The 26057-nt window shown below is 39.3% G+C and overlaps 2 protein-coding genes across 10 annotated transcripts in view; one reads left to right on the top strand and one right to left on the bottom strand.

The window, feature by feature from the left end:
* Nucleotides 1-6245, top strand: part of ERP44 (endoplasmic reticulum protein 44) — a 52564-nt gene extending 46319 nt beyond the window's left edge. Inside the window, exons 9-12 of the mRNA XM_054814238.1 lie at nt 176-287; nt 745-886; nt 3448-3550; nt 5636-6245. Of these exons, the coding sequence (XP_054670213.1) occupies nt 176-287; nt 745-886; nt 3448-3550; nt 5636-5737 (459 nt within the window). The 3' untranslated portion in view covers nt 5738-6245. The remainder of the gene's footprint in view (nt 1-175; nt 288-744; nt 887-3447; nt 3551-5635) is intronic.
* Nucleotides 6246-8280: 2035 nt separating this feature from the next.
* Nucleotides 8281-26057, bottom strand: part of STX17 (syntaxin 17) — a 36755-nt gene continuing 18978 nt past the window's right edge. For all 9 annotated transcript variants that reach the window (XM_054814239.1, XM_054814240.1, XM_054814245.1 and 6 more), the window contains 5 exons: nt 19511-19730; nt 14088-14206; nt 13953-14003; nt 11780-11866; nt 8281-11024 (listed from right to left, as the gene is read on the bottom strand). In XM_054814239.1, the coding sequence (XP_054670214.1) occupies nt 10785-11024; nt 11780-11866; nt 13953-14003; nt 14088-14206; nt 19511-19730 (717 nt within the window). In that variant the 3' untranslated portion in view covers nt 8281-10784. The remainder of the gene's footprint in view (nt 11025-11779; nt 11867-13952; nt 14004-14087; nt 14207-19510; nt 19731-26057) is intronic.

Here is a 26057-nt window from a genome sequence, read left to right as displayed (position 1 = left end):
CGGTTAACCATATCACTCAGGTATCTTAGATGAAGGCTCAGCAGTTAACATCTTTAGTCTTGTTCTTTCAGCTGTTTTTAAAGTAGAGGTCTCACTGAATTTGAAAATTGATGGAATCACTTACTTAAGTGCCCTTAAGAGATGTAAGAAATGAGATTTGTTGTTTCCTGTGCAGGAACTGACAGAAGAAGGCCTTCCTTTTCTTATACTTTTCCATATGAAAGATGACTTGGAGAGTTTAGAGAAATTCCAGCAGGAGGTTGCACGACAGTTAATAAGTGAAAAAGGTTTGTAGTAACTCCTACTACTTGTTTTTACTGGTATAATTTTTTTGCGACAAACTCAGCAGAGTGGCAGCAAAGGCCAAACAGAATCCTAGCTTTAAAGGTTTTGAGACCGAAGGGCTTTATGTACTTTTGACAGTGAGGACTGACTCCTCTGGAAATTATTAAAATAGATACACAATGTATTAGTAAGTGACTATTTCAGAAATCCTTTTTATCTAAATGACTTCACGCAGTTTGAGAGGGCATTAAACAAAACTTCAGTTTGCATTGTGGCCAAAAACACTTTTAAGAAAATATGTTATTTTGGTGGTGTTAGTTATTTAAATCTCTTTTCAAGTTTTATATATTGTATCTATCTAATATCTCCATTTTTGTGATACTTATGAAAGTGTTTAGGGTTTCAAGTTAATAATAAAGAAAATCTTAACATGGATTTTTGTCTGCTCACAATTTTAAGGTACAATAAACTTCCTCCACGCTGACTGTGATAAATTCAGGCACCCACTCCTCCATATTCAGAAGACTCCAGCAGACTGCCCTGTTATTGCCATTGATAGCTTCAGGCACATGTATGTCTTTCCAGACTTCAGTGACTTGTCGTAAGTATTTTTCTTTGTGCATTTTAATTTGAGAAGAACAAAGGAAAAGACGTGCTCATAGTTTAATCAGCACTATCGTAGGAAGATGAATAAATCTGGGATAGGTAAGGCTGCCTATGTGCGATTCTGTGTCAGAGCCTTAAAGTGGTATCAGTTGGTGTGAAGCCATTATTTAAATGGAGTTGCATTGCTTTACGCAAGAAGAGGACCTCACATTAAGTTTTTAGATGCTGCTCTGTTATTTCAAAGTTTTGCTATTTTCCATAGTAGTGAGGCATTTGGAGCCTGGCATGGTGTTTTTAGGGGTGATCTAGATCTGTCAATTAAATTTGAAAGGTTTAAAATACTACATGGAATGTTTAAGTGCTGTGTTATGCAATAATTACTGTAAAATGCACCATGTAAGAATCCCCAGCTGGCTGGTTTGGTTTTTCCTGCTGTGCAATTCCAGCCTTCCTGCATGAGTCTAAACCTGGAAAGCTGGCAGAGAAATCCTTGTGCATGGGTTTCTGAAATTTTCCACGTGCAGCTTGGAAAATGGCTGATTATTGGCATGTTATCTGGATAAAATATGTGAGAGTGAAGTGTCAGGGTGCTTAGGTGAAATACCACTTTGATAGTCCTCTTTACATCAGCCTGTCTTTATGTTGTCCTGCCTTGGAAGCAGATGTTCTGTCTCCCGGGGTTCAGTTTGGGAGTGAAGATGTGTAAATGTTCTCTTCAGGGACTTTCAGCAGGAGAGAAGTGTTCTGTCTTTGTCTTCAGGTTGTGAGTTAAACTCCAGTTTCTATCTCAAAGGACGTACCTGCGTGTATATCTTATAGGGGAATAGAGATGTTTAGTTTAGACTTTCATGTTCTGTTTCTTACACATTCTGTTTCACAGAAACACTATCAGAATAATAAAAGCTACTTGCTTGTCGTATACCAATTATTACATACAAATATAATGATGAGAGAGATGTCAGGATTGTAGACAGTTGCTTAATGATAAATAATTATTCAACCTTACTCTAGGAGATTGAGCTGATACTTAGAAATACCTAACAGTTTGGAAACAAGGAGAGCTTGGAGCTCCTGGGGTGATAATCTTTCATGTGTGTGTATAGTTTGGATTTTTGTTTTGATTTGGTTTTGTTGTGGTTTGGCTTTGTGGTTTTTTTATAATAGGTAAAATCTTAATTCTGAGACTTTCATCTACCTGCAAGGAAGGATTTCTGCCACTCAGTACATTTTCTGGACTTTATTAGAAAAAGGCCCCAGACACTCTCTTGTAATCTCAGTGCTGCCACCAACCAATAGGGTTTGGATATGGTACTTTCAGAACTGGCCCACTAAAAGATGTCCCCTCTCTTTAGGGAGCTGTCTTTTTGGAGAATAGCTACTTCACAGGCAAATGAGATCACCACCTGATATTTTGTCCTCATACTATGGCCACCTGGCCCTATTCGTCCTGCTGTTCCAGGCTGGAAATGGTAGCAGGGAGTGCTCAACAGACCAGTTGTAGCTTCTCAGCGAGAACTGGCTGAGCTACAAGAGGCCATAGGCACCAAATGCCCTTGCTGCATTAAGAGAGAAGAGGTTGGAGAGGAATGTCTCCAGCGGTGTGCCTGACCTAGAACAGGGCAGGAGCCCAAGGTAAAGCAGGGAGCAGTGATTCTGCTGTCCCTACAGCCAGGCTGCAATGAACCCCCTTCTCTCCATTCTTAGCTGGGAGGGGAAGAGACCCCTCAAAGTACCCCTGCAATACTGATTGCTACAGGCGTAGCTGTAGTGATACTCTCTGACTCATACTACATTTTATCCATCGAATTTTCTGAGGATCTGAAATACTGGTGGTAGCTTGTCTGACCACGCTTTGTCCCTCTTTCCTAAATGTAATAATTGGTCTGATGAAAGACTCCCTACAAAACCTATCTCCATTCATATGTTATTGTTTGATTGCATGCACAGTGCTCGTGTTATAGTTTTTTTTATCTCATCTTTAATACTTATTAGATCAACTCTTCATTTTAAGCTTTTTAGTCTATTTGATGTTTCACAAATAAAATTGGATGGTGCAGTGTAGCACGTTTGCTGTGGGTGACAGTAGATGATCTCAGATTAGATTTACATTGATATCCTCTTAGTGCTTATCTCTAGCGTATATGCAGTTGCTCAGGCACTAGAGAGCCTTTCAAAGATGTTTTGTCAATACCGCTACCCAACTGTCATTTGTATCTGTAAACTGTGCATTTGGAACCTGCTGTTCCCTCTTACATTATGGTTAGTGGGGAGCTGAAGTGAGTATACAATGAAGTTATCGGCTAGTACAACTCCGTGGGAGTTATTGAAAAGATGAAATACTTGCTGTGTTCTCAAGAGACAGTGGAAAGAAAAAGAAGCTGGTAGGATACCTTAACAAACCATTTGGCTTCCTGTCCTCTATTAATCACCTCAGAGTGGACGTAGTGTGCTAGACAAACAGAAGTTGGCTACTCTAAACACAGTGCACTTTATATCTTCTGTGTTTGGGCTTAACTTGTAATAAACATGTGGGTGTTTCTGTTGGATTTGTTCCAGAGTTCCAGGTAAACTGAAGCAATTTGTACTAGACTTGCATTCTGGAAAATTGCATAGAGAGTTTCATCATGGCCCTGATCCAACTGATGTAGCACCTGGTCAGGTAAGGTTACAACAAATACATTGAATTTGGCCATTTAATAAAGACCTTTTTTCCTTTTTTTAATTCCTTGTCAGAGCTGTACTTTCTAATGTGTGTGTACTTTTAACTTCAGTCTCATGAAAGAGAAATCTGTTTATAGAAACACATTGCCACTTCTGCTTGGCTCTTTCTTTAACTTCCTTTGGATAAGGGTGGATAAGGGCAGGGAGAGCATTAGGGGGAAGTATGGTACCTATTTGCCTTGAATAAGAGAACATTATAAGAATATATATTTTCTAGCCCAAGATGATCTGTTTCAGTGGAGATGACTGTTCTGAGCTCATAGAGCTGCTCTTGTGTTCTTATGGGATTTGAGTGCATAAACTGATGATACATCATAGATGCGATTTTTCCCACATGACACACTACGAGAGGGTGCTTCTAAGGGGCAACAGCAATTGATTATTTTATATATTTACTTGTAGTTGCCAATCCAAGCAGGACGCAGATTGTTAGAGCATCAACAGAAGATTGATAAGTGCTATTAGGGCTTATTACTTTTATTGCAGCTAACGTGCGGCATTAATAGTGGTCACAGGCTGCATTTGTCCATTTGGATTCCTCACTGTTCTGCTGAAAGGTTGTCATGCTGTATAATTATATGCCTGGAAGTCACTCCTGGGATCTCTTCAGGAACACAGCTACTGGATCCTTCTCCAAACAAAACTCAGGAGCATCTCAGTGTTTAGTTTAATCCATGAGGCAGAAAAGAAAGGACATTACCAGCCCTGATTCCCTCTGCTCAGCCCAGTCTTCTGTGCCTTGATCAGCCTTGTATCTTCTTGATACACCATGCAGCTCATATGCTTGGTGTCATGTGAAAAGTGCAAATTTAACAGCCCGTCAGGCAACCTTCTCATTACCTCAGGCACTCTCTAAAGAAATAACTGTTTTTAAACCCTTCTTTTAAGTTATATGTTGTATTGTCTGGAGCTCAAAGAGCCACGTTGGTCCCAGAGTAGAACTGGTACCCTTGTCTTGAGGTGCCTTGGGCCATCCCAGAACCCATGGGTGAGGAACAGAAATGATTTATGGCTACAGGCTTATTTCTTAGTCATCTGTGGGATGTGGTAAGGGTGGCACTGCACTAAGTCATGTCAGTGCAGCCTCCTGTTGCCCTGCTCAAAGTTAAAAGATTTAAAACCCCTGGAGGGCTTGCCTTGGGCCAGGAGAATGACTGTTGCCATGACTGGCCGTGAAATTATGCAGGCTGAATTGTTTCAGCAGTAATTCATTTAACTGGTAACTCCCTGAGTTTCTCAGGAATTCATTGAGCAAACCACAATTCAGGTCAACAGGAGGAAATGCAGGAAACAGGGCTGGAGACTGAGGCATAGGCCAGGCAGTTGGTCAGCTCAGAGCAAGACGGGCGTGCGAGAGGAAGAGACGCTCGGAGGCAATTGTGTGTGGTGGAGGCTGGGCCAGGGAGGGCGGAAGCCTGCCAAGTCCCTGGATCCTGCTGCCCATCTGGGCACAGGCTCCTTCCCTAGAGCTGCAGGCTTCCTTTTGTCTCCATTCTGCCTTGAAAAATGCGGACAAAACCTGGGATGTTCACTTTCTCATCTTCATATGGCATCCTGCCATCTTGTGGAAGATGCGTATGCATGTGCAATGGAAATACTGGCCTTAACTAAACTGGAGTCTGCTGTCTTAGGTCATGCTGTCTCAGGTCGCAAACTAGAATACCTTCAAAGCAGTGGTAGACAGACTCAAACAAATAGACGGTGGGGTGCATTTGAAATACTTTTATGTTACTTGTACAGAAAGTTGCGTGATGGCAGTTACCCTTGAGATGTGCAATGAAAGGAGTATCCTTAACTAATGGTGCTTCATTAATGAATGTCTGTGTCCGTGTGTATGCCACCTACTTGGGACTTACTATGTGCCTTCAAAAAAAAAAACCAAAAACCAAAAACCAAACCCAATTTGTGAGAATGCTTGACATTTGTGCGTTCCCGTGATTAATGTGAGAAGTTCATTTAATGGAGATGATAGATTATTTAAATGAGTCTAACAAGCACTTTTACTGTCTGTTCTGTTTTTCAGCCAATTCAGGATTTAGCAAGCAGCCCACCAGAGAGCTCATTCCAGAAACTGGCACCCAGTGAACATAGGTACACCTTATTGAGGGAAAAAGATGAACTTTAAAAACTTGAAATAATCTTGCAAGCCTTTCAGACAGCAGCATTGACTTCTGTGTGGTGGAAATAGTAAACCTATATTTTCATAATTCTATGTGTATTTTTATTTTGAATAAACTGAAAAATAATTTTTTTCTCCCCAGGCTTGTAAATACATTTGTTTGGTGGGTCACTCTGTACAGCATCTTTCAAACAGTACGTTCCTAATGCTATAGTAAAATATCAGAGACCCATCCAGACTCTTGATCTAACTCTGTTCTGTAAAACTTTTATAATCCAAATGAAGGTATCCTTGCCAGAGACATGCTGTTAACTTGCACTATCCCATTAAATAGGACTTTTGGGTTGTTTTCTGTGTAACCTTGGTAGTATGTGCTGCTGCTGCTTCTTCTTCTTCTTCTTCTTCATGTGAACAGCTATCCTGGTAATCTATTTCTTTGTCACATTTTTCTCCACCTTAAGAGGGTCTTCTATTCTGGATACATGGGAGGGGAATAAATTAAAGTTTTACAGAATCTCGTGTGGTGCTTTACTGGGTGTAAATGTCTGAGCGATTAAACTATTCTGATTATTACAATACTAAGTGAGGAAAAGAAAAGTTTTAATGACGGTGGCTGTGCTTGGAATGAAAGCGCGGTATTGACCTGCTCTGATTTCCTGGAATTGTTAGATTATCCACACAGTTGTGTTAAAAGAACATGAATATTGGAAACCCTTCAAAGGAGAGAACTAGGGTTGGACTGCCATCTTAGTTTTGTCACTCTTAAATTAATCTTTGTATGTATTACAATTAGTCTTTTTTTCTTCTTTTTTTTCCCTTTGGGTTCCTGCCTTCCTGGCATTTAGTTTCCGAACAACCATTGCAAATTTTCTGTTACTTCGTCTGGCTTGTGCCTTATTTATTACATATTCTTTGAATTCTGCCCTGAAGAAGGAATAACTACTTTCCTTGTGGGCCCTTCTGTTGTGCACAATACCAGAATATGGGCTTTTCTCCATCAATCTTCAAGCTTCTTGGCAAGATAAACATAGAAACTGCAACATGGAAAAATGTTCATTTGGGGTGTTTAGCTGGGAAGTAATACTGGATGTGTACAGTATGCTTGAGCCCCCAAGGTTTAGTGTCCTTAGGAGGAGGCTTGTTCTCTGGGTAGGTGGACCACTGGGTTCCCATTTATTTCTGTGGGGGCCCCAACTTCTGCAGTTCACAGCTTGAGACTCCTTTTGCCTCTCACCTCGACACCACCTGCTCAGTTACTGACAGAAGACTGACGTGGTCCTGTGCAGCTGTGGCAAAAGTTGATCCCGAGAGGCTGCTGAACTGAGCCCCTGCAGCACCAGGCACGTGCGCTTTCTAGGGGCTGATTCCGAGGAGAGAGTTGCTAGTACCAACACAAAGCTACAGCTAGCTAAGCAGATGCAGAATTAGTAGCTAAAAGGGTATTACTGCAAGATTTGTTTACAACATGCTTTTTTGTTGGTTTTGTGAATCTGCGTTAAGGGCTTGAAAGCCGGGTCTTCTGTTCCCTATCTCATGCCAAATCAAGCATTTCACGTGGCCAAGTCAGGCTACCTTCTGGTTGGAAACCAAAGATGCGAGCAGGGTGTGGTTCTAAGGCTGCTGCTTGTTATCTACAGAGCTTCTGGAGTTGTTCAGGCACATGAAATTGTAGTCAACTCCTGCATGGTCCCTACAAGTATTCATCTTACTACTCTGAGGCTCCTATTTTTCCTTAGGATTCTTATTTATAAATGATGTTTGGTGGAAGATGTCTAAACTGCTCTTTTTGGCGAGAGATGCTACTTCATCGTACACCCACCAGGCCAGTGAATGGTGCTTTCAGCTAGCAAGTGAGAGAGATGAACCCCCCTCCGCCCTTCCTTAATCCAAGTTTGCTTTTCTGAATACGGACTTGTTCCTAGAGCTTTGGCATCCCAGCATTAGGTAGACAATCAGATGTACTGGTTTTAGGACAGTTATGCACTCAAGTCTTATTCACTGGAGATTGAACAGCTAAAGTCTAGGTATGCCTAATGTGGTGTTGGGCAGCACTGGAACTTCTGAAGTATCTGCTGAAATAAAGAATTTGCCTAGAGAGAGCAAGTGCTGGACGAAACGCGAGATGTGTCTCAAACGGAGCCCTTCTATTCCGATTGTCTCCATCGGCAGGTTTAACCATTCAGTGCTAAGCTCACCACTCCCTTTGATGCTTCTCGAGGCTTCTGTGGGAAGTTGCCAAACAGTATTTGTGTTATCCCCACATGGAACAAAACCATTCCAAACTGTCTTTTTAACTGAACTTAAGGAGTCCGCTTCTGAGCTAGCGTATGGGTATGAGTTACTAAATGCATGCAACATTTTAGGAACTTGTGTTAATTTCAGTAAATGTAAATATTTCAATAGCTGAAGCATGTGTTTGGTAACTCAGTACAGGATTCTTAAAATCTTGGCAATACTATGATTTTAATAATAGAAAACTTGTGAGGGATTAGTCTTTTAGATGCTGACAGGAAATAAACCCCCTTGTTCTCAATAAATGCTACAACCAGTCTGATAGGCAAAAACATTTATTTGGTCTGAAAGGATTATTTTTATCTTACATTTCTTCTAACACACCTAGCAATTTAAATGCTAGTTTGGTTACTCAGATGTCTATGTTTCTTCACATATGTAAATAACCCATCTATTTTTAAAAATCATAGCTTAAATAATAGTCTCCCAAGTCTAATGTGTACACAATGTTTTGAAATTGCTTCCCTGAAGATGCAAGGAGGAAGAATAGTTTTTTGTGCTAGGCATTTCATAAAACGAATGCACACCAAGCTGAATTTGTATAAGCTGTGGCAAGAATTCAGTTTTATGAATTTAGATTGTCCTGGCATTAGTTCATCTTGGGGGGAGAGGCTGGAGTCCGCAATGTCTCTGGTGTGGCTGCTGGCATTTAAATGCACAAGGTTTTGAAGCATACAGTAGGAAAGCAGACGTAACTTTTTAAAATCATGCAAAGATTCAACCACAGTTTCTGATTAAGAACACTTTTTTTCCTTCATTTCCTCCTTTAAATGTAGAAATTAATATCAAAGGAATGAGCAGCCATAGTATGAAGCTATTTGTTAGAAATTTATTAAATGCGTTTACATCCAAAGTAGATGTGTTTAAAGAAAAGCGCTTTTTGCCTGACAGGAGCAAATGAGCTGAATTAGTTGGGTCACATTTTCCACTCCAGCTGATTTTACAGATGTAGGCACTGTGGCTTTAACAGATGCAGTTTTGACAATGTTGGCAACCACTTGTGAAAACTATTCTTGCACACATTGCTTCCCTGAGCCTCAGACCTACTTAAAATAGACACAATGCTCTGACTGATAGCAATTTCAATCATATTTTCAAAGTAATAAAGAACTGTTCAAAAAGATATTTGTGCTGTAACTAACAGTTGTGTACAGCGTCTTGGCACAAAACCCTATCATCTGTCATTAGCAGAGGGTTATTTCCAAGGATGATATCAAAGTACTGGTTGAGAAAAGGGAGCTCATTCTGTAGTGTGCTTCCTTCCTTATACACTGTTCCCTGCTAGGAACGAAACCACCGACTTCAGTGTTTACCTAATAAAACTGGACTCAAGCAGAGCTCAGGCTGAATTGAACAATCTAAAAAAAAAACTTTAAAAAGCAGCTTCCCAACTTCAATTTCTGTTCCCCCAAACAGCAGCAGCAATAGCGTGGGAACCGTCCCGGAAGGATGGAGGTAGGACCGTGTGCTGAACAGTAGACTATGTGACAATAAAAACACATTAAATATGAAAGTGTTAACAATGGAAGTTTCAGAAGCAAAAGGCTTCTTAAGCAGCATCTCACCGCGTACTGGCTCCACAGCATTTCCCAAAATCTCGCAAAGGCTGAGAAGCTGCTCTGCAGTGTGAGGGAGAGAAGTTTCAGAACTGAACAGCTGACCCAAAGAAGCAGGGTTTACTTACTGAAAACAGTATCAGATTGACATTTTCAAAATAGTCCCATCAGCTGGGGATGTCAGCTGACGTTGGCACTGTTTAAGGGGTAACTTGGTGGCCTCGCTGCTTTGCCATCCTTTGACCTGGCGCCTGATGCCGCCCTTGAGGGATAAAGACTGTTGAGGGAGTGGGCCTGGCTGCAGCGCCGCCTTCCAGGGAGGCTATTTAGCTCTCCCACCAGAGCGCTGCTGGGGACAGAGGATGAGAAGCAAGGGCAACAGCTAGCAGTAAGCACTGCTTAAGTAAGCTGAGGCTTCGGGCTCAGAATGCCAGAGCTGCTCACATCATCCTGTATGGCCAAGGAGCTGAACAGCCTTGGAAAATTATTCTCCAGCAGCAGTCTTGCAGGATTGCTGCTTAGACTATTTAATTCTTAACTATGCTTTGAACAGGATGAGGGGTTTACAAATTTAAAAAAAATAGTACCTGAAAAGGGGGAAAAGCTGAATATGATGCTGATCTGATTTGGCTGACGGAGGCAGATGTGGGATGTATGTACGTATTTTTTTTTTCCCCCAGCTTGTTCAGCCAACGTTTTAACCTTTTCCTATGGCAACTAATGGTTCCCTGTGCGTTATTGAACAGGCGCAGTCAGTCATGTCCTGGGGGTATACGCAGGAGGAGTTTGGGAATCCAGATAAATGAAATTAAAGTACTGTGACCATGAAAGGTAGATAGAGCTTATTTCCTTTTCTTTGGAGCTCCAGCTTCTGGGTGGCATTCATGGGAAAGCACTAGGTTTTTCCAAATCTCTTCGTATTGTGTGCAAGACCCTGTGCAAATTTGGCGTGAAGCACCTCTGACCCATCATTACAGCTGTGCATGTAGCTCACCTAAGACATGTATAATTAAAATTTTCAAAGGACTGATGTCACTTATCACATCTGAAAAGACACCTTCTGCCATTACTGTTTCACCCCTCCCAAGTAACAGTACTGTTGTCAAAATTCACTCAACTCAGCCTTGTATTTAAAGCATAAGGCTGCAAGTCTGTCATTAGCACGGTGACTATGCTTTTGTTCCTAGTCAAAATGAATCTATACTTCAGCTGGATTTTTTGGCACTTTGGCGAGAAAGCTCTGGACAGCTGGAACAGACCTGTTCAATCATTTTTTGTTTTCTTCTTTGTATCAATTTTCCACCTGTGAAACCCAAAATCCCACCACCAAGTGCAGCTGCAATTCCTGCCACTTTGAAGCCTGCGAGGAGACCAATAGGACCCCCCACCACTCCACCAATGACTGCACCTGCCACAGGCAGAGCTGCCAGCTTGTATTTTGCAGCCTGTAAAGGGGAAAAAAAAAAAAAAAAAAGAGTTAGAATACTTGCCTGTGGTGATGTGCATTTTCCCCTCATTGCTCTTGGCAATGACTTGAATGCTCAGTGAGAAATAAACTTTACAAATTAGTATTTTAAAAAAAGATGATCTACTACCCCGCGTGTATGACAGAATGTAACAAAAACAATTCAAAACTGAGCTATCGCATGTATAAAGCTGTGAACCAGGTCCTTTCACATGCTACTGCCTGATTACCTACACTATTTATTACCTCATCTCCATCATTAAATCAAATGAGAATCTCAGAAAATGCTCAGACTTTTCAGTAATGATGTGCCTCAATCTATGCTTGTGGCTTATTAGCAACTACCACTGACATCTACATGGAACAGGATTGAAATTACATGTTATCATCAGCCTGTTGTTTTACACTTAGTTCATTCTTGTGAGCCAATCAAATGCTCTTGTCTTTGCAGGTAAACCAACGTAGCCTCAGAATAGCTAAAAGAAAAAAGCAAACACCCCCCCCCCCACCCGCTCCCAAAACACAAACTGTATTTCCTAGTAGCCTGAATGTGATAGAAAAATACAAGAGAGATAGATTGATTATTTTTTTCCCCTGCTACCTGTGGGTCATTTCTTCCTTATTTCCTTAATTGCTGGCTCCCTCAGCATTAAAGACGGCAGATCAATTGGGTTAATACAGAGGATTGCTGGGAGGCAGAGTACCATTGATTCACCAGCGGGAGCAGATCCCTACCTTCCCCAAGTTTTTGGTTCCCTCTTCAACATTCACAGCAGCACTGTTGACATGGTCTTCAATCCTGTCAATCTTCTCCTGCTGAGACTAGATGCAAAGGAATTATGAGTGAGGTAACCCGCTGGGAAGCAGCAGTGAGCCAATACACACCATTTTAATGCCTGTAATCAGGGCCCCACAGCCACTTTCATCTGCTACACACCACAGCCGTGCAGCCTTAATGGTGGTTCATTAATAGCATCTGATAAACTGTGCTGAAACTACAAACTTACTTTAAAAAAACCTTAACTATTAAGTAATAATACGGTGTGGGTATTATACAAGGTGTTGCTGCAGTTAGAGAAAACAACCCAAAACATATGATTGCTAAATCTTTTCGGTGAATAAATGAACTCACATTCCAAAGGAAAAAAATCATCCAAACTAGCCTTTTTGTTTCCTGCTGAGTTTCACGTTCAAAAAAAATTCTATAAAAGAGCATTTATAAGATCAGTACCAACTCCAACATACAAAGCTGCACCAAGAAATCTAAATGGAAGTGTTTAATTATGACATTATAAAACAGTGACTTAACTTTACAAATGAGTAGTCACAGTAATGAAAATATACTCGCTGTTGCTCTATATTCTACTGTTTGATTTTACAAAAATATTCCATCCTTTCTCCAAATGCAGTCAGATTCCCCTGCAGTCTCTCTCAGAGAAGGCTAGAGCAGAAGATAAAAGGCATTTGTGGGTTTGTTTGTTCTTATTTTAATCTCAGCAGTGCCCAGGCTGTTTTATGTCACAAAATAATGAGATGGCTAATGTTCAGCTTAAAATAAAAGGCATTCTGATTTTTTTTCCTCTAATTCAGAAACTGCTGAGTCCACCAGCTCTGGTATCTTCATCTACGAGCTGATCCACACACTTTAGATACTTGCTATTATATCTAGTGACAGTTATGCGTAAAAGCCAGAAAGCCCTGGGAACAGGAACTCCCCTTTTTAGCTAAAGCTGCTAATGTTTAAGCTACTGAATAAAAATTTTTGCAGTCCCTCTCCAGCCTAATGAATCTGAGGGAGTTTTTTGTATATGTGAAGTAGCAGGTATTCAGCGGAAAGGATAAAAGCTATTTTATCTCTCCCAACTAACCCAACAGCAAGGAGATTAAAGAACTCTCCCAGGAGAGGAGAAATGTGGGTTTAAATTCCCTGTGGCACAGGAAGAACTAAACACTGGGAACTGAATGTGGATGGTGAAGATGTGCAACCTTTTGGCAGCTACGTATGTGAGAGCAGAGAAAGGGCATGACAAAGGTGAGGGAAACTTCAGATTTTTTCTAGTTGTCCTGATAAAGCAAGAATAAGTACCTGAGAAACGCCTACCCTGTGCAGCGAAGGCTGTCGTCACCAGTACGATTAGAAATTGTAAAAATTAATGGGATCTGGGTAGAAGCCTGCAGTCAGCACTGTAGAGCTTCTGCTAAGGTTCAGCTTGTGGCCAAGGGCACTGGCTACAACTTCAGTAGTTGCTCTGGTGACAAGAACTTGGGAGCAATTACCAGCACTAGTGCTGAAACAGAAGACTATTACCTCCTCAAAAAATTACCTTGACAGAGCCTGCATCAACAGGAGAGCCACAAAGGTACTCCTAGCTATGAGTCACTGATGTAGGGAAGTAAGAGCTGTTGGCTTTCTAACCCGACAGGGCAGCTGAGTAGTTAAACTAATGCTTTTGAACATTCCTCTTCTGTTGGCACTTGAAAATCAAAAGAAAACCTTCCACCTCTCTGCTAGACAATTTGATGTAAACATTATATGCATCACCTATGACTTTGGAAAGTATCTAATGTATAGACTTTGAAACTATAGGTGGATTTACCATCAGTCCCAAGTAGCAAAGACAGCACCTTCGTGCATCTCAGCTCACTGTGGGAAACTGCTCTGCCTCTACTGGCATTTTCCTGAAGTTCCTAACAGTGACGAGGATTTTGTAGTCTTGAATATAGGACTGAATAAATTCAGTTAATGTTATTCTGCTACTCTGTCACTTTGATCAAGTGATACTAGCTCAGTCTGAGTTCAGATTATGGGCAGAAGTATTGCTTGTCTTTTTTTTCCCCAACTAGGAGCTAGCCATTAGCTCTCTTTTTGAACATTCTATCTAGAATAGAATGCAGAATTAATACTTACGCTGACTAAGAGAGAAAAATCAGTCACCAACTGGCTAAGCTGAATCAAGTCCTACAAATAAAAAAAAAATGTTATTTTGTAATAGTTGCTAAAAACCAAGAGCACCAACGTGGCAGTAAGGGAGTTTCAACATACCTCTTCTAAAGTTTCCCAGGACTCAGCTGCGTTTTCTTCCTGAGGTATTTCAGGAAGGCGGGAGTAGATCTGGATTAAACTCTGGGAGCCATCCTTCACTTCCGTGTTATATAAAGTTTCTGAATGAGAAATACGATGTTTATAAATAAATGCACTGGATTAGAATGCCGGCGATGTGCAAGTTTCTTGCTCTTAATGTTTCTCAAGGATAAATTGATATTTAACCTAACTCGAGCCAAGCATCTGCCCTGAAAATGATCATATAGGGAAAGGTCTTGCAGCACTAGACAGTTTCTTAAAAGGAAGTTATTGTCAAAGAAATGGATTAATTTCTATCATCACCCTTTCACAGTCAGTTCTGAGAATGATAGTATATGATACTCCTGCATTCAAGGTCAGTTAATTAATTTTATATCAACCGAGCTAAGAAAACTGAGCTTGGGACAAAAACTTTTCATTTACATATGATACACAGAAACACTGTGCTTCCAAAACTGACCAGTTACTCATTTTATGATTGATTATTATGCTACCAGTTTGATTTTCAGCCATTTGTGACTAAAAGAAGCTGGAGGAAAAAGCTTTCAAAGTAAAATCAGTGAAAACCAAGTAACACGCTGCCCAGCATTTAGTGCTGGATCCAGTTGGGTAATAATACTGTGAGGATGACAAACATTTGAAGCTCAGCGGTGTAAATGAGATATTCTCAAGTATCTTCCTTTCTAAATCACCTGGATTGAATGCAGAAGGCATTAGAACAAAGTACGGTGGAACAAACGGGGAGTGAGAGACAGCTAGGTGGCATGGGGGACAGCAGATCTAATGAACAGACACGCACGTACCTCCTCCAGTCAAAGAGCCCAGTCCTGAGCCACTATGATGTAATGGGCACATGCATAATTATGGACAAGTAATTAAGTGGTAATAAAGAATAATAACAAACAAGTTTGGCTTGGCATAGGAAGGAGTGAGGAAGAGCTTGAGAGTGTGAAAGGCAGACTGGAGAACGTATGTCTGTAAACACAGTGAAAAGATCATGTTAATTTAGACAACTTTGATTTCTGAAGGAAGATAGCTATTTTAGTAGGACACTGATGCTTCCTTCCTTGGGAGGGTAGTATAAAGAGAACGCTTAATGTGGGGAAGACTGGTTAGATACGTCTAATAGTATTAAAGTGTAAATATTGTGTTAAAATCTTTACAAACAATGAATGTGCCAAGGTACTGTAATAATATTATATAACTACAACAGATACAAGCAATTGAAAATAAACATAATCATATTCAATAAAAAGTCAGTAATGGTGCATGCTTATTCATGGACTTAATTTAAGATAAAATAAAAATGATACATTATCATAACATTTGTCCATTTCTCACCATTTTTATCCCAGTATTTCAAAATACATTAAGGACCTAATCTTCCCACTCTTGGATCAATAGAAGTCTAACATCAATGAAGCCAATATTCAGCTGTAATTACTAAGTAAGCAGAGTAGCAGAGTAGCTACGATGGAGTAAGCAATTTGGGGTCTTATTTTGAGCTCATTTTTCTTTCTAATTATTTCTACCCCTTTACCTTTAAGAATCCAGACATGGAAGGCACTTCACCTTCTACAATCATCACCTGTTCTTCCAGAACATATTTTTGATCTATAGCATCAGATTAATTAATGTTATATACACAATTCTGAAATATTCCTTTTTCCTTTTCAGTATAATTAATCATCTATCCAAATGTGTCCATCTTTGGATAAACCGATTCTGCTACATATTCTGACATTTAACATTGGGTTTAAGTATTTTATTCCATCTCAATCCTTCACGATCTTATTTCAAAATCAAGTTTCTTCTGCCAAGAAAAGCATACTCTTCCCTAATCAGCCACATGCAGGCTGAATTGGTTGAAATTAAAATATTTGTAATTCAAAAGGAAAAAAAAAATGCTCACTACGTAAAATTGCCTCCTCACAAATTATGCTCCCTGTTCTGGTCTGTCCTTAACAATCTATGCTGACCTACTGTAGAAAAGCACATCCTTCAACACACATGAGTAATACCGATGTTTTGCATGACACACATTGAAGGGAACTTAAAATTATAAGTATGTTTACAAGGTTTTCATTTTCTAATAACTAAAAATTAGTGGAAAAAAAATTCTCAAGAAAATTCTTTACTCACTTCAGAAAACTAAAGAATAAGAAGGGTAAGGGAAGGTGAAGTCACATTTGGGCTGAAAGTACAAGTAAGAAATTTATATTCACTAGTTCATGTTTTATCAAGTTTAACCAATTTTAATAGAACTGAGAATGGAAGTGGCTCCACCAGTTCACTTATAGCATCTCCACAGTAATGCAATAATACAAACCATCTCTGCAGATTTCATAGAGCAGCTTCGCACCTCATTACACTCAAGATAAAAATCTAATGCTCTGCAAGATTCAATATGTTGCTTAAAAGATTTCAGTAATTTTGAGAGTGGAGTCTCACCTTTTGTTAATATTTGTTTAAAATGCAATTAAATTCCATTTCTATTGGACCTGAGCTGAGGATGGTGGAGGGGGGAAGGGACCACATCATTTCACTGACATCCCTTCTAAATGGGCGATTTGAATTTGTAAACTCCTTCCTTCTCTACCAGATGGGAAGCAACATGCTACAAAGAACGAGCATACTGAAGCTCCTTTGATTAAGATCAGGAGCCAAGATTTGCTTTCAGGACTGCAGTCTCTAAGCACAAAAGAAGAGGCAATATATTGCATCCGTGTTAGCAATTCAACAGAGCTGCTTTCACAGTCAGGCAAACTTCAAAATTATTTAGTTGTCTGCCTGCCTGTATGTTTCACTTTAAATGGGGGGAATTATTTCCTGTATTCTTGAGCAGACTTGCAGGAGCGTGTCATTCCAGTAATATTTTTCTGTTCTTCTCATCCCAATCTTTCTGATCAATTTCTGGTCTTTATGAAGTGCAGTTATGCTCAATGTCCTCCACGCTTTAAAGGTATTTCAGATTAAAAAAGCAATCCTGTTCTTCGAAATTAAACTCTAGCTCCCATTTAACACCTATGTACCTGTTAGAAAAGCAATAAGCCAGGACAAGGCCTTTCCAATGAAATACCAGAATGTATTGAGGACAATTGCAGAAAGTTAGCAAAAGAAGAGGTATTTTAAATTTCATTCTGATATTAACAGAGAAGAGCTCACAAAGAGCCTGAAAGTAATGGCTGATATGGATGAAGGGGATCACTGAATACCAGGGTTCACTCTTCCAAAAGTCAGAGTAAATAAAGACAATGAGCTCCTCTCAAAAGAGATACTAACACATTTGGCAAACTGATTAGTAGAGACTATGGGGAAGAAGTTCCTAAAGGATAAAGGACTGCAGAAGAGCTGGCAGACACTAATAAAATAGGCTATACTGAAGATGACAGCAAATTGTCCTGATGCAGAGGAAAATGTTATGGATCCAGCAGGAGCTCTTCGATGCCCTGGGTATAAAGAATTTGACACACAACTAAGATGAGTACAAGGAATAATATAAGCATGGAAAGTTAGTACCATAAAGACTAGGACACAAATACATTGTGGCTACCAAGGAGCATAAATGGTAGCAAGAAAGTTTCTATGAATGCTTTTCAAGTTAGAGGAAGACAAAGGAAGTGTAAGTGCATTGCCAGGTAAAGAAAGAAAATAACAGATGACCCAGAGAAATATTAAGTCAGTCTTTATACAGGTATTTATACAGGTATCAGGTATTTGATGCAATGAATTTAAACAAGAAAAAAAAATGGACAGTCCGAACCTAAAGAGAATAGGTTAAACATATTTAGATGAGCTAGATCTATTCAAGTCCCTGATGAAATTCAATCTTGAGCATTTACGAAACAGCCTCTGAAGCTTCAAGCATATTTTTGAGAACTTCAGTAAGGGGGTCTCAGAGGACTGCAAGAGAACAGATTCAGTTATTATCTTCTTTTTTGGAGGGGAATGAGAATGCGGCAAATAGCCAGACTTGGAAATCCACAAAGATATTAGGACAAACTACTGAACAATCAACTACAAGATGTTGAAGGTGTTGAAAGAGTCAAGATTCATAAGTAAGAAGCCAATTCAGTCTTTTTTATTGACCTGGTAAGAAGACAGAATTTTTTTATGATGAGGGTGGTGAGGCACTGGAACAGGTTTCCCAGAAAAGCTGTGGATGCCCCCTCCCTGGAAGTGTTTAAGGCCAGGCTGGATGGGGCTTTGGGCAACCTGGTCTAGTGGAAGGTGTCCCTGCCCATGGCAGGGGGGTTGGAACTAGGTGGTCTTTACAGTCCCTTCCAACCCAAACCATTCTGTGGTTCTATATTTGATATATCTTGACATTCAAAAGGCTTTCTGATACTACTGCACATGACATTTTTGAAAGCAAGCCCAGTCTTCCGAATCTACTTTTCTTCCTGTTTGACCATTAGACTCGCTACACCTTGTTAATCACACTTGAAAGAGTTCTTGTAGTTCTCTATATAGCTACAAGAAGGGTCATGAAATCACATTTGATGGCAGGTTCTTCTATGATGCCACTGACTGAGTATACTCTTTCAATTTCAAAGACACATGAAATTTCCAAACAATTTTTAAGAATACTGCTGCTGCAGCAATCAAACTAATTACTATTATGTGGAAGGATTTAATCCTGATGTAACCAACTTTCTCACAGATCATTAGCAGAGAACACTAGCCAGTACCAGGGCATAAGAAGAGCTTCCCCCGAAGACAGAATGGTAGAGCAAGCAATGAAAGACATTTTGTAGAGAAAGGAGGGGAAAATAGCAAACGTGTCTGACTTGTAGCATGTTATAATGTATTTTCAAAATCTTTAACTGGATTTATACTGTTTTCTGCTTTCTTGTCAGTTACTGAGATAAAATGCTACAGGAAGAGATGTTCTCCTTTCTATAGAGACTTGCTCCTCTTCTCCAGGTATTTCAGCAGTGGCATATTATACTGTCTGTCATGTAAAAATTGTTTTCTTCTTGATGTTGCAAGCACTAATTCAATGAAAATGGTCTAAATGATTACTTGCACACAATCAAGTGATTTGCAGGGGCGGGGCAAAAAGTCAAGCTACTGTGAAACATGAATGTAAGCACTCTTCTTCATATGAACAGTCTTCTATTTCAAGATCCAAGGCTACAGGATTTTCTTCATGAAAGGCCACAACTATCTCATTTCTTAAGAGACTTTAATTAGAGCATTCTCCACTTAGCAAAATTCAGTCACAGGTCATGAGAAAAGTGTGGTGTAGGGAAAGAAAATCCACTTCTTGGTTAATTATTCTTCAACTGAAATCTCATTTGTTAACTTGTTACTTTGGTCAGAAAATGCGGACTGAATACAACAATATAGATACCAGAGATACAGAAATAAAATTCTACTACCTCCTCCTACAGTTGCAGATCTGGTTAAAGAGGCATCCTCCTGTCCTCTGAGTTGCTTTTTAAGTTCTTCTGCAGATTCAGAATGGAGCTGCAGGAAGTGTTTTATGGCAAACGAAGCTTCCTCTTTAACTGGATTTATCATTCTCTGCAGAACTGGGATGTCTTCCTGCCGGACTCGCAAACAAAGTTTCTCCATCTCTCTCATATTGGCTCGCAGTTGCTGTAACAGTTTTAAGAGTTATTTTGTAGCTTACTACACAAGACCACCAGACACCTTTTGTGTTTAAGCAACTATAATCTTGATTATCTTTAAATAATCATTAAAAGTGCCATTTCTAAGTTTTAATAAACTATGACCAAAAAACCGCCCTCAAAAGTCCTAGCTTTCAAGCAATCCCTATGTTCCAGGTCACCTCTCTGCTACATCCACGTTTGTTTCCAGACCACACCGTCTGACTGCAGCTGGTTCGCCTGTCAAAGTGGCCCCCTATTGCTGTGAAAGCCCGTGCCCCTGATAACGGTGAATCCTCCCCTTGAACGCATCCTGCATCTCCCAGACTCTCTTATTTTGTGACCAAGTGCTATTCCCTGGCCTTTTTGTACTGCTCCTGCAGAAGAGTCACCCCATAAAAGATACAGAGCTCTGCAGAGAAAGGGCTTGTCCTCACTTAAGGTAGCTCAACCTAAAGATGATCCCTTCTGAGTAAATGACCCATCTCCTACTCTTCCTAAGGCGGATGACAGTGCTGTAGTTGACAGCGATACTGAGCGAGTCAGCGATGTAGTCACCTCAAGCAGAGCTCAAAGCCGTCCATAGCGGAATGCATCGATACTTCTGAGCACTTCTTACTCAGAGCTGCCACTACACCTTAACCAGCTCGTTAAGTCTGTTGTATTTTAAATATTTGCTTGTGCTTGTGAGTTCACTCAGTTCTCTATCTATAAAAAAAAATAAATGGGGGCGGCAGCTCCCAACACAGCGGTCCCTAAACAGTGCAGTGAGGCGTCACCGAGACGTATTGCTGAGTCTTTTTGGATGTGGCCTACTTTCCTTAACGGAAACTAAGCCATCTGCCCCAGGAGAATAAGAACCAAAGGTCAAGGAAGAGATGGTACCTTATTATCTTCTCTGGGGAACTTATTTATCCATAGCATCAGCCAACCACAGAACAACAGAGAAGTATTTCTGAAGCCGTCTCCATCAATATTTTGATTTTCTTGCTGTCAATTTTATACTTTATCCACTTCTTCAAGTAAAGAAGGCAGTTTGGTTTATTTTGGGTTTCAATTAAAGTATTGAACTAATTAATTCACCATGTAATTACTGAAGTTATTTCGGTGTCTGTGATCAACTTAGCCCTTTGCCAAAATATTTACACAGGTTACAACAAGTTGAAATAATATCCAAATAAAATAAATGATTGCTTCTCAAAATTTGCTTTTTTTTTTAATAATAAGCAACTGTGGTCATTATAGCACTTCCGGATACAATCATTCACAAGCCCAAACTACTCCAAAGCTAAAATTTTCATTTTGTAAAGACAACTTCAGGGACAAAGGAGAAGGATTACTCCTTTTTTTTTTTTGCAATATTTATTTTCTTTTTTCAGAAGAAGGAGGAATATATTTTGTTTGACTGGAATATCAAATATAATAAAATACAGAAATATTTCTTTAGTTACAAAAGTTTTGAGAAGATATAAACTATTCACAACCAGCAAGAAGCATCTGTGTGCAGGCATCTCCCGTGAGATAAATTTCTGTCTACAGCAAAAATAGAGGGGTTTTTTTATTGCCTAGACTTTTAAAATCTCAAAATGTATGCAATTTTTCTTTTTCTACAAATGAAAAGAAGAAATTTATAGTTCAAATTACACCACTCATTGTTTTAGGACAGAGTTTTTATCTAATTATAAAAAATTAAGGCAATCATAAAAATAATAGTAATTGTGTTACATTATAAGGTGCTATAATAAATTGTATTATTTATTGCACTATTTACCAATTGTTTTGAATAATCTCACAGCAGAACAAGAGAATGGATTAACATCAGTGAGTGGTTAGAAAAAGAAAGGTATTCTTCAGTCGTACAAACCAGGTACAGGTAATGCCTTCGAAAGGCAATATTGCTTACCTGGAAAAGCAGGAACTAGATGGAATGTATGTTATTTATATAGACTAGTAGCATTTTTTTTAAGTGTATAAAAAAATAGTAGAAATATAATTAGAGAAGAAGGAAATTAATTCAACAACAAATTGAAGTAACACTGCACAAGCCATATTAGGCAAAGAAAGAACAAACTCTTGATTTGTAAAAATAATCTGTTAAATTACTAAGAGTATATTCTATTGTATGCTTAAATTAAGAGTATTACGAGACAATTTAGGCTCCATTATTTAAGGCTAACCCCAGGTAAAAACACTGATTAAGAATAAAAAAAGGGAGATTAAAAAATAACTTCCTAAGATTCTGAGTTGAATTAGAAACAAGAATTTTCCTCATAGATTTCTCATCTTAATCTGCCTTGCTCTTCCTGTTATCTTTCTCCCACGGTCTGCCCATCAGTACTGAAAAAGGGACAATGTCCTCACTGTCATAGTCCACCATGTGCCAAAATTCTCAGTTTATAAAATCTTGGAATTTCATTTAAAAGACAAAATGTGACTATCTAGGCACAACATTTAATAATCTGTTAAATCTATTTTGTAAGAATTATATGCAGGGGATGAAGTGAAGTTGATCCTGATGTTTTGTTTCAGGAAACAAAGTTATTATTATCCTGTCTTTCGCCATAATGGAGGCAAAAACCGATATGCCAAACAAAAACATGTTGTGAAACAGTGAGCTAGTAATGCTTCCAAAGCAGTTTCTTTAAAAAAAAAAAAAAAAAAAAAAAAAAAAGGAAAAATTCCCAGTTGAAATTGATTGAGTTAAAACGTAGCTCTGCTAGGGATCTGCACCACTGCAGTGGTAGAAACTACCAGTACAGCCAATGTACGTGTATAACGAAGACGGTTACTGTGCAGTGACCAACACAACCACCAACTTGCTGCTGGAGTTTTCAAAAATCCTGAAGAGAAGCTTCCAGAGCTACAAACTACTTGCCCCAAGGAATGGCGAAATCAGATCCTCACTTTCCCTGTTCATTATTATCTTGCTGATCAGAGAGAAATATTTGTGAGAAAGAAGAGGGGGGGGAATCAAATTATGATATTTGCCTGTTTGGTGAAACTTCATTTTAGTATCTCTTCCTTTGTGGTTTTGGAGACGATTCTTGTTCCATTTATTCTCAATTAAAGAGAAGCTAAACGGGTATAGCCTACCGAGCTAAGCCTCACTGAGAGGAGAGACGTCTTAGGAGCTCACCAGGGTGTAACGTGATAAATGTTCTGGTTATGCAAATGACTGCGACTTCTTTTCATAATCATTTTAATGGCACAGAGTTAAATTTCTGGGTAGAAAACAAAAGTCTATCACTCTCTTCCCAACTGTTTCCTCTTTTAAAACCAAGCTTACTTAGTGAGAAAGGTAATACAAACTCCTGAGTTTCTAACTCACCAAATTCAGTCCAAAAGGCATAATTTTTCTTTATAATATTTGCAGTTTTGGTCTGTTAACTTCCATCAAATAACAGCCTTTCTTTCAAATGGCTTTCTCACAAAAACTGTAGGAAAATAAAGCTGGCAAAAACCTTGGGAAGTCATCCCTTCAAAGCGTGATCCGTTGTCTCTATTTTCTGACAATTGTTTATCTAATCCAGTCATAAAAGGACTTCTTTATGAACAGCTACAACCTCCTTGATATTATATTACAAGAATTCATTATCCTAATTGCCATAGCATTTTTCTTCATGACTACCAGAAATCTCTCGTGCCTCAGTTTAAACCAGGTATTTCTAATCCTCCCTGTTCAAAACAAAGACAAACCCTGTCCTCTTTGCAACCATCTTTTCCACGTTTGCAAACAGACAACATGCCACTGTCAGGCATTCTTTGGGCAAAATAACTAATTTGTCAGTCTTTCCAAATAAGTCCCATTTTCCCAATTTCTGGCCATTTTCACTGCTCTCCCTGAATACTCCCTAACCAGTTCATAGCTTCCTTCAAAGTGGAGTGCCCACACTGGACTAACTATTCCACCTGGGATCCTACTCATGCTGACCAAAGAGACTGTATGAGAGACCGCACTGACTTCTCTCCTGTTCATACATCCCACTACGTTATTTGGCTTTTTTGTATTGCTACCACACAACTGGTTCACTTTTACTCTGGGTCCCTCAAGTGCTGTTCCGCAGAAGTGCTGCCCCAACAGCTTCCCATGCTGGATCTACACAGCCAATGATTGTCCTTGTCCTCATCCAAATACATAGTGATTTTTCAGGTCTTTTCTCAACATCATTATGAATTCTAATCCTGTTCTCTCCACCAGAATCCCTTAGTCTCTTTCAGCTTTATGCTGTGTGCATATTTTTGCTATATAATGAAACTAATGTTACCTAGCTATTATATAGTGCTTTCATACCTAGGTCTCAAAGGACTTTATTGGAATAAGGGTCCCTCTTCTTCTTGAATGGATGCAGAACTGAGGTAGGGAGTTTGAGCCCAATTTTTTTTTAAAGTGTCCACAAATCTGGACATAAGTTCAGGAGATCCACCAGGATGCTATAGCACGTGAATAAATATAACAGATTTTTTTCAGCAATGCAAATGAGAAGTGGCATGATTTTCACAAGTACTGCAAAAATCCTATTGACTCTATCAACACATCCAAAATGGAAAGAAACATAGAAGTCATACATAATGAAGTTGCACTGCTTTTCCATACCTTTCAAAATCTTTACAAACACATTCAATTAAAAAAAAATAAATTATGCATTTCTATCAGGAAAAAAAATATAAAAGGGAGACAAATGAATCAAAGGAAAGCTTCATTTAAACTTTTTTTTTTTAATCACTGTTGCTGAAAACAAATGTACACATCTGCCTCTTAAACTTACCTTATTACTCAGCATACAGTTTTAAATAACACAGACAGGGAATTATTTTAAGTATTCGGGGTTTTTTAATTATCTTTAAAACCACAAATTATCTCCCCATATTCTGCTCTAAGTGGCTTATGAACGGACATTTCTCTACAGATGATTTGGACATATGAGAAAAGTGATAGACTCCTTAAGTAAATCAGAAGTCTTAACAGCAATTTTCAGAAAACCAATAAACCTTATTTATACAAAAGAGTAAAAATTCTTCACATTTTTTCAGTATTTGTTTTTCAGAGCAGGTGGTTTGTTGGGTTTTTTTTTTCACTAATGGTGACAGCTGAATTTTCAAAATAATGTAACGATGAAAAATAGATGCTGTGCTTCCACAGGCTTACTGTAGGCCGCCTTAAAATATCATCATCACTTCACATTCAAATATGTAACACTCAAGTACATTACCATTGATGTTATATCAGCAACTCCCCTCTTGTGTGCAAGCAATTTCATTACAGTTGAGAAAAAGTAACAGAGGACAACAAAGAAGGAAATAATGAAATTTCTATTTCAATAATGAAATTCACGCAGTGACCTGCAGTACCGTACCATGGCAGAGAGCTTGGGCTGCACTGCCACAGGATGCTGTTGATTTAAGGACACATCACACCACAAGGAAAAGAGGTAGCAACAAAGAGCATAAGGACGCCTCAGTGCTTCAGTGCTGACTCAACATGAGGCCCTGGGCACCAGGATAAACACCAAGTCTACATGCCTCCACCTCATACAAATGCCAAAGGGCTGAGATGGGACCAAAACCCTTGAAAAGGCAGCAGGGACTTGAGCTGTAGGATTGTTTCCATGTAACGTGATATCTCTACCAGTTATGGAAATATCTGAAGCTCTATCTAAGGCCTCCATCAGCAACTACCTGAAAATTGCAGGTGTAAGTATCTGCTTCAGCCAAGCATCCTTGGCAAGACTGATATTCCAGAGCACTCAGAAATTCCAGCACTTCACTTACTCTATACCCATCAGCCTACACTGCTCCTAACACTACCAGCTAACTGAATCATGGTGGTCGTGCTATTACCACACTCAGTCTCTGCCACCATCACTTCTCTTTTTCTTAATGTCATACATTTTCCAACAGTTTACACTTTAAACTCTTTATGCTGAAGTAGTAGTACATGGATGACATAGGATCTGTCATGCCCAACAAATCAATTCCTTTTTCTCTTTATCTCCTGTCTTCTGTGTGTTGATCACTGTCAACTCTCCCCCCATTCTGCATGTTGTTGTTTTAAAGTACAAAGTAAATAATGCCTCCAAACAAACCCACCACCTTAAACCCTCTCAGACATAACATTTTTAAGAAAGTGTTGCAGTGGCTTAGCTGTGCAACTATAATCTTGCCTTCACTTGTCTTCTCTGGACTTTGTTCAAAGTAATGTAATGAAGGATATATGTTACAAATTTCTTATCACAGGTCAAGGAAACTCGGAGTTTAAGGATGTATTTACCCTACATATGGCCACAGGCTGCAACAGTGAGCTGATTTTACATGACCC

The sequence above is a fragment of the Grus americana genome, chromosome 2, assembly GCF_028858705.1.
Source record: "Grus americana isolate bGruAme1 chromosome 2, bGruAme1.mat, whole genome shotgun sequence".
Classification (NCBI taxonomy): Eukaryota; Metazoa; Chordata; class Aves; order Gruiformes; family Gruidae; genus Grus; species Grus americana.
Note: the sequence above shows the minus strand (reverse complement) of the source record. Positions and strands in the feature narration are given on the sequence as shown.